Source organism: Phoenix dactylifera, unplaced genomic scaffold, assembly GCF_009389715.1.
Source record: "Phoenix dactylifera cultivar Barhee BC4 unplaced genomic scaffold, palm_55x_up_171113_PBpolish2nd_filt_p 000007F, whole genome shotgun sequence".
In the NCBI taxonomy this organism is placed as follows: domain Eukaryota; kingdom Viridiplantae; phylum Streptophyta; class Magnoliopsida; order Arecales; family Arecaceae; genus Phoenix; species Phoenix dactylifera.
This window is the reverse complement of record NW_024067666.1, coordinates 2067263-2079387: the sequence shown is the minus strand read 5'-3', so window position 1 is coordinate 2079387 and position 12125 is coordinate 2067263. Positions and strand designations below refer to the sequence as shown.

Genomic DNA, 12125 nt, shown 5'->3' with positions numbered 1-12125 from the left:
ATATACATATATACATATACATATATATACATATATATACATATACATATATATACATATATATACATATACATATATATACATATATATATATATATGTATGTATGTATGTATGTATATATACATATACATCTATATATATATGTATGTATGTATGTATGTATGTATGTGTATATATATATAAGGCCCGCCAAATTGTAGACGGTGCAACCTAGGAACGTTGGGTTCCATTTAGGGCTCACCCATTTCCAGCGGGCGTGATGAATAAGACCTTCTTGACTTTCTTTCCCCCCTCGAAACCGTGAAAGATTTCCCGGCAAACGACTCCCCACGAAGCCGAAGCCCTCCAATAAAGTGTTGCCACGGAAAACATCACCGTCCGATCTTCCAATCCCCTTCTTACTAAAAAGCCCCGTTCCGTCTCCCCGAAGTACACCCATCGCAAAACCAGTCTTCCGCCTTACGGAGAGCTCAGAGGTTTTCCAAGTCCCCTCGAGGGTTTCTATTCCGCCATGGCTTCCCCCGACCAAGCTTCCGCCTTGGAGCCCGCCGAGGAAGGGCAAACCCTAGCGCCGGATACCGTCGCTCCCGAGGCTGAGAAAAGCCTAACTGCGGAGGAGCAGGGGAATGGCCCGAGCCTCAAAGGCAATGGCGATTCCTCGAGCGGCGGAGGAGCTGGGTTTTCCGGCCCGGAAGAGGAGAGTTCCAAGAATTCCCTAGCCCGTGCGGATGAGTTCTTCGAGAAGGGATCGAAGGCGATAGAGGACGGGGATTTCGTTGATGCCGTGGATTGTCTGAGCCGCGCCCTCGAAATCAGGTTGAGTTTTTCCTTTTCAATTATTACTTCTTGAATTTTTCTTTTTTCCTCTTTTTTCAGCATGCTTTGATTCCTCATCGAAATGCGTACTATGCTCTCTCCCTATAGCCGCGATTCCATTTTATATACTATTTTTTCTCTAATTATTGTTATTATTTTTGATATTTTAGCCTCAATATTTTATTCTTGGTTGTTGAGGGACCGATGATCAATAATTTTGTCGCAAAGTTTTCGAAACTTGTGATGAAGTTTTGTGTTGCCAAATTGATGGGGTAAAGTTTGTATTTTGAATTTGTCCTCGTGAGCATCAAGTTATTTTAAAGTTCCTGCCTTTTTATTTTATTTTATTATATCATCATACGAAGGGTCACCAATTCGTCTGGGTCTTTGTCGTTTTCCAGTTAAGTTTGCTTTTCCTTTCCATTTGATGACGTTGAGCTGGTTATTGCAAAGCCAAAAGTCTGTTTGCAGGATCTGGTCAGGTGCATGTCTTTGGCTGGAGTCAGCTTGTGAGGGACAATAGAAAGATCAAAATTATATGTTAGCTGGATGCTGTTTTATCTTTGTCTTCCAAGAATTTTAGAGGTGCATGTTACTAAAAAGTTGTTTCAAAAATGCGCCATTTTTTGCACTGATCACTATGTACAATGTTTTTAATGCGGACCTCATGTGTATATGTATGTACCAATTATGTACTTTCATATGTCTGCATGTTTCCGTATGCATGTGCATATGCATTATGAATTATTTTCTGATTATCATTATCACTATATTATTCTAAAGTTGTTCAGCTTTGAACAAATAGATTCTTTGCTTTACAAGATGGCATTTATATCTTTGTCAAACTTTAATGAGGTAAGAGAAGCAATAAACCATAGTCTACTGCAGATAATGCTTATCATCATCAATTGAAGTTAACCCACATATTGTGATTATTCAGGGTTGCACATTATGGAGAACTTTCTCAGGAATGTGCTAGCGCCTATTATAAATATGGATGTGCACTATTATACAAGGCTCAAGAAGAAGCTGATCCATTGGGTAATATTCCTAGGAACACTCCAACAAACCTGGAGAATGATAAAACTAGTGATAATGTGGAAAATAGCGGAAGCTCAAAGGATTCTGCTCGTGATGCTAAAGAAGACATTCCATGTGGTAAAAATGAGGAAGCTGGTGAAGGTATGCATCTCTATGTAAGCCGTGTCATTGTTATTATTATGGGGTTGAAAAGATTATGTGCTTTTATTCAGATAATGATGAATGCAACTGATTATAGCTAGTACATTGTGTCTATGTTATGCATGTTGATTCACTTTTATCTCATAAAAGTAATTTATTGTAAATGTTGTCACTGATGTCTTATAATAGTAAATTCATTATAAATGTTGTCAGTTGAGTGAAATATTCTTAATTCAAGAATGCTTCTGTCGGCCTCGAAGTTTACATGTGCTTCCTAAGGAAAGAATTCAACTCACCTATCCTGACCTGGCAGAATAGACTACTCTAAATAGGATGATTCTGACTGTGGAGGCTTTGTCTTGATCAGTCTTCTTATTTTTGATTTGGAGATTGAATCTATTGCACCAGTCCTTTGGTTTTTATTCACTTTCAGCTTGATTAGCTATTAAATTTGCTAAAAGCTCGTTCCTTAGGTCTTGGTTCTGCACATTCCACTTGATCCACTAATCTCTTAGTTAAGTGGCTTACTTAGCGATCGTTTGATGTAGTGGTTTGAAAAAGGATTGATCTGCATCATCAAAATCAAAAGTTGAGTAAACCCTTGCTTTTGCTTGGTTCTCTCGTCCCAGTCGAGGCAACTGCAACTGAAAAGCTAAGCTGGCTATAATATTTCACTTAAACAAACGGGAGTTGTATTCGGCTTTGTGCATGTGTGTATACTTGTTACTCATAAATTTGTTTGTGCTCCTTTGTTCATTCATGTTCATCAAGTTTTATGTTGATGCGCTTGAAAGGTATATGTTGCTCAACAATATGCAGTGCACATATGCTGTTTGCAAACGTGTATAAAGTGTATGCACAAAATATTTGCATAACAAGCACTTATCATTGGTTCTACTTTTAGATACATGTGTCATTTTGGTTTTTCAGTTGTTTGGCTTGAAAGAATTATTGGGGTCTTTGTAAGGGGGACCTAGGAAAACAAGAGGATGGGCCTAAAGAAATGGTCTTGTTCTAATTGCTTTCTCATGAAAGAGATAGATATGTCAGAAGGTGCACTCATGTTTGTCGTCTTGTTTTTCTGTGGATTTTCTATGACATCCTCTTTCACTGTTTCATTTTGATTCTGTGTAAACGACTGCACATATGTCCCAATCTATTTATCCCAACCTATACTTATGTATCTTTTACATCACTCTGATCCTTTTAACTGGTTTATGATTGCCTTACAAATTAATTTCTCTTCAAGTTATATGGTGTTCGAAAGGTTGCAACATTACAATACCTTCTCATCAGCCTTGTTGCAGTCAATATTTAAGGTGTCTATTTTACAATAAAACTACCAAGGGTAGCAATTGGTTGTTTTTGTGTGGGTCTAGCTTTTAGTATTAGCAAACTTCCATTTAGGGTGTCATATCTCAAAATTTTTTGGAGAGATACACTTCCTCTACCTGTATCACACCCTGATCAGCTCTCACAGCTGTGCATGCTTTAGGTAACTAAGGTCCACCTTGACTATTAATGCTGACTCAGCCTTAACTTGAAGGATAAACTATCGTGCATACATTTTACTTATATAATTGTGATAAACTATAGGGCATATATTTTACTTATATAATTGTGGATGATCTCATTCCTTTGCAATTACTACTTTCTAACAAGAAGAGGAAGGTGGAAAACAGTTCAGATATCGTATTGCTTTCAGTACACTGAACACAAAGTATAAAGTTGGTAGTTGAAAGCCAAGTCACCTTTTGCTATCAAAACCAAGGTAGACTATGAGAAAGAAAGAGGAAGTGAATAACAGAGGCATCATATAAACCCAAAATGGGACATTGCAGTGATAGCTCTCAAGCACATGTGGAACTGGACGATCATCATAGAGCTGAAAATAAAAAGAAAACGAAAATGAGCTATAGGAAAATTAAGAAGATGCATGGGTTGTTGCAAGAAAAAATGGCTAAGAGAGAAATTGAAAAAGATACATGGGAGAACAAAATTGCAATATTACAATTCACATGTTCCAAAAGAGAGAAATAGCTCAACAACAAAATTATATAGCTCAACAATACTTGCGATGGTCAACCAGTCACATATAGCTCTACAACAAAATGATCAGTAAATGGCTCAAAAACACCTATGCTAATCAACCATCCACATATAACTCAACATCAAAATTAATAGCAGCAATAAGTACGAGAAAGTAAGGTAAATTATTTGTATATAGGACAGAATTGCCAAGGAATCATCCATGGCAAAATTAGAGTCAAGTGGCATAACATGTGTGCCATAATCAGTAGAATACCCATGGAAGTCACATTAACCTGCCAGATAGACAAAATAACAAATGATAACGGTATCATAATGCAAGGACTCTATTTAAAATAGGATAACAAGGAAGACAACTATCAGCACAATGACCATAATTGTGGCCACTACCATAGGTACCACTAAAGGAACAGATACACTAATGCAAGAATGAAGCATTAGACAAGTCAATCATAATTTTGTAACTGCACAAGTTAATGTAATCAATGCTAATGCATATAGTCAGTAATCATGGCAATAATATTCTGATGTATGTATCAGTAATGACTGGTAGACAGCTACAAAGTTTATCTACACAACAATCATGGCAACATATTATCAATGCAACAACAAACACCCATCTCCATTGCAGAAGATCCCATCCTAAACCATTAGCACCATCATTTTAAAGGGTAAGAAATAAACTCACACCACTATTGCACCCAATGATACCACTACATACCAAGATGGACATAGGTTCCATAAGCAGCAGTGAACACCATCATCATTTCAGGAACAAGCATGCAGCCAACATAGATATCTCTAACCGCCTAATCTGGGATAGATTAAGCATATAGGTCCACAGATGCCAGTACATGCTTGATCCATTGCAGATCAAACATGTTGCCACCAATGGGTGCATAAAACTATAGAGACAGGAAGAAATCAAAGACAAATAGGTCGTAGAATGGTAGAAATCAAGATAGGGTTTAGGTTGAAATTGGGTATTAGTGTTAGGGTTCGATCTTGAGTGGATCAAGCGAGAGATGGGCTCGACAGCCATGGATGAGCTCCAAATCATAGAGATTGGTGAAGAGGGATAAGGGAGCGGTCAAGATTTAGGTAGAAATTGGTTTAAGGTTTTAGGCCTAGAGGATGGAAGGAGAAGTACTACAGAGGCTTGGCCGGAGGAGAGGAGGGAGAGCCAGAGGGCGAGAGAAGGATAAGGAGAGAGGCATGGAGGAGAAGAGGGATGCGCAAAGGGGATGAGAGGATAAGGAAGCAAACCTTGAGTAGTAGAAGGGGGTCGATGAAGCTCTGAGGATGGGGATGGTGGTTGAAGGAAGCTAGACTGCTGGACCAGCGTGAGAGAAAATAGGGAGAGAGGGTCCCCACTAGAGGGGATGGTAACATGGAGTAAAACCCAACTGATGCGCAATGAAGCCTTTAATGCATGGAAGCCACTTGCTGCATCGTTGTCCTATGACACCAGCCGTACGACCTCTTGCAGCAAGTGAGGCCCTATTGTAGCTCCAAATACATGGGCCCCACCACTTTACACCCACCCAAACAGCGGAAAAAAGCCACTTCTTGCAAATGGGTTCACTTAGACCCAGTTGCAAGTGTCCAAACACTACCTTTGTAAATGATCCAATACTTCATATGTGATCTTGGATTAACCTTTATCATGAAAATTGTTATTTGGATGTACACTACAAAAGAACGATGAGAAGGGAAACAAGTTTATCATCATATGGGATGAGTGACCTAGTTTACAGACTTGGGAAGTAGGTAGAACATCAAATTGATAAACATTTGATAACCCTAATTGATATAGTTAAGAAGTAGGCAGTGCATGTGTGAAAAGTTTCTGACCCCTTTAGCTGGCCAACTATTTACATTTTTTGAATTCCCAGTTATAGATGTTTCTTAGTAATCTTGTGAAGGGCTTTGACCACCAACATCTCCACCAGGAAAAGGGGAAAGGGAATCTTTCTGAGGGACAAGGAAACAGATGTTAGTGATAATGGCCTATGAGGGCACCTATCATCTATATTAAGTTTGTTGATTGTGGAGGAGCTGTCTCATAGAAAATCTCAATAAATAAGAAGTTCTTTTCTCTTTCTATCTTGATCTTTTGGTACTCATGGTATGCTTGAAAATTAGGTTTCATTATCGTCAATATTAGGATGAAATGAAATGGGAACTGAAATTTTGGTCAGAAGGATCTACCTTTTCTGTTCTTCTCAAGTCTCAAATGATAATGTCTACTTTTTTAAAGATTTATTTTTCTAATTGCCATTGGTAGAATCATTAAATAAATTCACAAAGTACAGAATTTGATGCTTCTCATGGAGCTCTAAAATTCCAATCACTATCTCTATGAAGTGCTTTTGCTGACTGGGAAAAATTCACTGTTATCCACATTGCAATTATTTGAATGTCCTCACAAGCCTTGCACAATAACTTTTTCCAGATTTTTTTTGTTCTCCCCTTCATTCTGATATAATCTATCTATATAATTTGAAGTTGTCAGCATGTGTTTTTTTCCTTTAAAAGCATGTTGGTATCTTGATGATATACTTGCAGTTTCTGTAGTTTATTGCACATAGACATATGCAATTCCTTATTCTAGTGTTAACAATATCATGACTTCTCGTATCATGTTTCCCTGAAAGATGGTAGTGACAAGGATCAGGAAGATGGTAACGAGGGAAGTGAAGGAGATGGTGAGGATTCGGCAGAAGCAGATGAAGATGACTCTGATTTAGATCTGGCATGGAAAATGTTAGATGTTGCTAGAGCGATTGTTGAGAAGCGCCCAGAAGACTCTCTGGAGAAAGTAAATATCATGGCTGCTCTAGGAGAGGTGTCTATGGAGAGAGGTTAGCTTTTGATTATGCATATTAGCAGCTGTCAGAAATTATATTGAACTAATAACTTCTTTTGTTTAAATTGCAGAGGATATTGAGACTATCAGAAAGCTTTATCCATTCTGGAACGTCTGGTTGAGCCAGATAATCGACGAATCGTTGAATTGTATCTTTATCAAATTGAACATGTTGCTTACTGCTAGTTACAAGACCATTTTCTGGAATGAGAACTTAAAAATTTCAAATTTTGTCATAATGCTTTTATTTTCTTAAGCTTACTTAACTTGAATATAGAAATTTTAGGATATGTTTGGTGTTGGAGATCGGGTCAAAGATTGAAGAGGCTATTCCCTATTGTGAAAAGGCTATCTCCTTGTGTAAATCCCGTGGACAAAGACTCAAGGAAAATGCAATGAAGTCAACAGATTCTGCAGCAGCCAATGGGGATTCTATGTCCGATGTAGATAAAAGTGGCAATTGCGCCAGTGGAACCAGTTCCAGATGGTCTAATTTGGAGGAAGAGATGGATTTTCTTGGTGGCATTGTGACTGAGCTTGAAAAGAAGGTAGCTGGAATTATGCAGGTTAAATTATTTACCATTTTAAAAACTATATTTGATATTAAGTAAATAACACAAGTCTCAATATGACTGCTCATATATTTTAGAGGCGTGACTTTTATATATATTTATATATATATTCCTTTTTGGCTACACTTAAACATATGAATCAGAGCTCTGGAACAATCCTGTTCTCGATAGCTTCTAACAAAAGGTTACCTGTAGACAGAATATAATCTTGGTAGTGAAAGAAATTAAGTTTTTACCGTTTGGAATGCAGCTTGAAGACCTGCAGCAAATCAAGTCAAATCCAAGCTCTGTTGTGTCTGAAGTTTTGAAAGTGTTTGCTTCCAAGTCAACGTCTGGTGAGAATAACCAGCCAGAGAGTGCTGCGAGATCTTTATTTTTTAGCTCTTCACAGATGGGTACTGGTGTTGGTTTTGATTCGCCATCTATTTCTACTGCTGCAATGAATCGTGGTGTCACACACCTGGGCGTTGTGGGGAGAGGCATAAAGCGGGCTACTATAAGCTCAGTCAGTGCAGAGCCATCTCCTAAGAAGCCTATGCTTGATTCATCGTCAGAAAAAGCTGATAGCAGCCCTTCAGAGGTTATAAATTCCATAGCCCAAGATTCTTAGACTTCGTCAAAGTATTTATATGCTTGTCTTATTTATCGGCCTTTACTGTCTGACTTAACACTAGCGCAATATTTGATTCCTGTCACTTGATTGCTCTGAACTTGTTTTGTTCCAGTAGGAGGTTTGATATGCTGCTATTCTGTTAGCCTGCTATTTGCTGATTGTGGGTTTACTTTGTAATGTTTCTTAGAGCTTGCTTTTCTAGCTTCTTGTGCATAACTGTAAGGTTGACTTCTATTATCATTTTATTTTTGTCTGATGCATTAATTTGCTATAAAATATAGAAACAGTGTTTTTTTCTCAATGATGGCAGATACATCTATAATGTTCAAAGGATGAAACAATTAGAGAAATTTATTGAATATTTGTGTCGATGTGTTGATTCTATTGAGGTACACCTTTTATTCACACAGCTGTATGCTGAATTGTTTCAAGTAGACCATGTTTTAACATTAGGGGTGCAAGCAAGCTAAGTTGATTACTTGTCTGCTCAGGCTTTGTTGGCTATAAGGGGTACCTGAGCTCAAGTTAGCTCGAGCCCAGTTTGATGTTGTTCAAAGCTTGGTGTATTTATCATTTGAATTCAGCTTTGAGGAACTTATTGTTGAGCCGAGTGTAGCTTTTCAATTTTGCACTGTTCTACATTGTTCTAGGCTTATTTATGAGCTAGGCACATTTTCTAGCTAGGCAAGCTGTTACTAAGCCTAGCCCCATCTCTTTCTACGCAACTTAGTCTGTTTGTAACTCTATTTCACAATGGTGAAGATTCTTTTTCTTCGAGGTTACACGTTGGCAGGAAATAGATATTGTGCTATTTTGGTAATGATCTAGGATCTTATTAAAAAAAAACTAGCTAGAAGATGTTATTCGGATTTTTTAGTCCTATATAGGTATCCAAGATTTATTTAGTGCATAGCTGTTGTAGGATTAGACAGTACAGATTTTTACATACTTCTATTTAAGTTTTGGCATTCTCGTCAGGCTAAAAGTCACAATCAATTCAAATCTAATTATAAGTATTAGAAATTTAATCACAAATATCATGATCAAAATATTGTCAACCTAAACATATTGTGTTAGGTCTGCTTTGCATTGATATCATTTGTAATAATTCAGAATCTTACTTATAGCTGAAAAATGTTATTTAGGTTTCTTGACTTTTTATAGATATCCAAAATCTAGTATAGCTGATGTTGGATTAAATACACACTCAGGGTCTTCACAATTTCACACCAACTGTTTTTGTCAATGGGTGGGAGTTGATTATATTGAGGCCTGATCCCACAAGCAACAGTTCAATCTGCTTATGGGCCTAGGCTCGGTCCTGGTTAGGATGGGTCTAGGGTGGGGAATATAATACACGCACACAGGATGTCCTAACCCCTGTTTTGCCAAAGGGAGAAGCCTTCTGATTCCAACTCTTATTTAATAATACATAGCTTGCACTACTGGTAATTAGTCAAAGGCGCAGAATTTGACATTGTTTCTGGAGATTAAACTACATTCATGCCCATTATGAAAAGCAGGTGTGCACATCTTCTAATATTTTCTTGCCAATCTACATATTTGGGCTCTGTTAGTGTTGATTCTATCATGAGCATGGGCTGGCTGTCCAGCTTAATGGTCGAGATGCATTATAGCAACCACAAAAGCAATGCCCATATTTGTAAACATGCCACATATTATTAATGTTATTTAGTATACATGAACATTAATGAATAAAGTAGACATAAGATTTGGAATAAGCTTTATGCTTACCAAATGGCATTTGGAAAGAAGACAGCCAAAAAATAGTTATGCCCATCAAACTTGCTTGCATAACTGTTACATGGAAAAATTATCATAAACTATTTCTTAGTATAAAGACATTTTTATACTTATTATTTTTTTTATCAACAGAAATCATCATTCAAAAATTGTTCCAAAAAGATGTTTGTTTGCTATTTGAAAGTCAAGCTACTGACTCATGTCATAATATATATATATATATATATATATATATATATATATATATATATATATTCTTACTTTACCGTTCTTATTCTTATTTACTTATTTCCGAACCAAGCTCTGCCTTAATATGACAACATAATGGGCCGTGAAATAGAGGTTGTTTAGCCTTGGTGTATGGTATAGCACATGTTGTCTTAACCTAATTCCATGGTATCCTTTCACTACAGAAAAAAAGAGTGAATGTCAGCTCTAAGTTGCTGACGCTAGGAGAAAGCGTCAACAGCTCCTCAAGCGCATCAAAACCTCTTGATGCTATTTATAAGCGTCGAAGATTAATGATGGTTATAGACGTTGAGAACTTTAAATTAGCCTCTCACAATGCTTTTCTGGCTAGCATCATCGGATTGCTTTAATAAAACGTTGCTCATTAGTGTCGTTAAATGTTGCAAACAAGACGGCGCTATTAAGTGTCGTCGGATGCCAAAACGGCTCCTCCAGCACCTTCCCCTCCCCCGAGCTCCTCCACTTGTCTCGTCAACCTCCTTCTCCACCTTCTCTTCTGACCTCCACCAAATATGTTGGCCTCGTCCTCCTTCTATCTTGAGATCCTTCGTTGTCCTCCTCTTCTTCCTGCTTCCCCGAGCTCCTTTGCTTGTCTTGTTGACCTCCACCTCCTCCTCTTATGCTTCTTAATGATTTGTTTTAGCATATATCGTATATCATGTATCGTGTATTATGTATCATAATATTTATGAGTCTTATTTAAACGTTTGGACTTCTTTACTTCAAATTGAAAATTTAATCTTCATATTGAAGTATGTATCTTGTATTATATATTATGCATCATGGACCATATATCATGTAACATATACTATTTTTTATAGATGGAAGAACATAGAAGTGAGTCGAGTGAGGTAGAGTTCTACGGGATGACTCATACCTACTGAGATGATAGCTTTGTTCGAGAGGAGTCTAAAGATATTATCGTATATTTTTTGATAATAGATTTGTGCAATGATTTGTAGTTTTATTTTTTCTATCATTAATATGTAACTTATTTCTTAAAATATAGGATAGGGCTGCATTTTTTTATTGTAGAGCGTGTTGGCGAGTCGTCGTCATCTATGGAGACCAGTCACGTCGAATCCTAGATGTTTACCGAACTTATGAAACCGGAGCATTATGGTCAAGTAAGGGATTATGAGGTTGGAGTCACCCCCACTCAATTGTCTGCAATGAGCAAATATACTCGAGATACTAGATAGAGTGGTAGTAGTGTAGATATTTGTAGGCTGGAGGTAGAAATAGAAAATATGAGACAGAACCATCAGATAGAGATACAATACTTGAAGCAGAGCTATGAGATAGAGATGCATGCCATGAGAGCTCAGTTTGATCAGATTATATCTTTGTTGCAGAGGTTTGTCCCACCTCAAGTAAATAATTATATCTATTTGTATATTTTATATAATTATTATGTATATTTTTGTATAAGGTTAATGATTTACGTTATATTGTGATTTTCGTATACTCAACATCTAAAATTTTTATTTTTTTCTTATAGGTTTTCGATGTTTCCAGAAGTTGTAGTAGTTGTAAAGATGATGATGACGATGCCATCGACCACTGATAGCCCTTATAGCTTGACTTCTTTTTTTTTGAAGTTTTTATATCTAATGTATATTTTTGTCTTTTTAGTTCTTTGAGTTGTAATAGATGTTCAATAAGTTTGACAATATAAATATTTGTCATTTTCATATATGATACTAGTGTTTATGCAAGTTTTAGCGTTTATGCAAGTTTTGTTCCTTTTGTTATGGAATTATGATTTGTAAATTACCATTTTCTATGTATGTAGTTTTATATATATGTACAGATTTTCTTTCTTTTTAATTTTTTTTAAAAATATGTATGGCTTAGTAATGCTTTAAATCGTCATCAAAAGCTATTTTAATAATGTTTAAAAACGTTGTCAAAGTCGCAACTTAACGATGCTTTAATGCATTGTCACTTAACAATGCAAACAAGCGCCATCACCTAGCGATTCAAACTAGCATCGTGACTTAGCAACGC

The 12125-nt window shown here is 36.8% G+C and overlaps 1 protein-coding gene and 1 long non-coding RNA gene across 2 annotated transcripts; one reads left to right on the top strand and one right to left on the bottom strand.

Annotated features, from left to right (window-relative positions):
- Positions 1–292: 292 nt before the first annotated feature.
- On the top strand, positions 293–11813 carry LOC103721178 (protein HGV2-like). Its single transcript, XM_039115728.1, has 7 exons — positions 293–817; positions 1758–1999; positions 6706–6912; positions 7000–7066; positions 7195–7483; positions 7740–8069; positions 11617–11813. Exons 1-7 carry the CDS (start codon positions 513–515, stop codon positions 11680–11682), a joined length of 1506 nt encoding a protein of 501 aa, XP_038971656.1. The 5' UTR covers positions 293–512; the 3' UTR covers positions 11683–11813.
- Positions 3668–6037, bottom strand: LOC120104503. The gene is made up of 2 exons (XR_005506889.1): positions 5315–6037; positions 3668–3884 (listed from the first exon to the last, which is right to left on the bottom strand). It is a non-coding gene; the product is annotated as an uncharacterized LOC120104503 (long non-coding RNA).
- Positions 11814–12125: the final 312 nt, after the last annotated feature.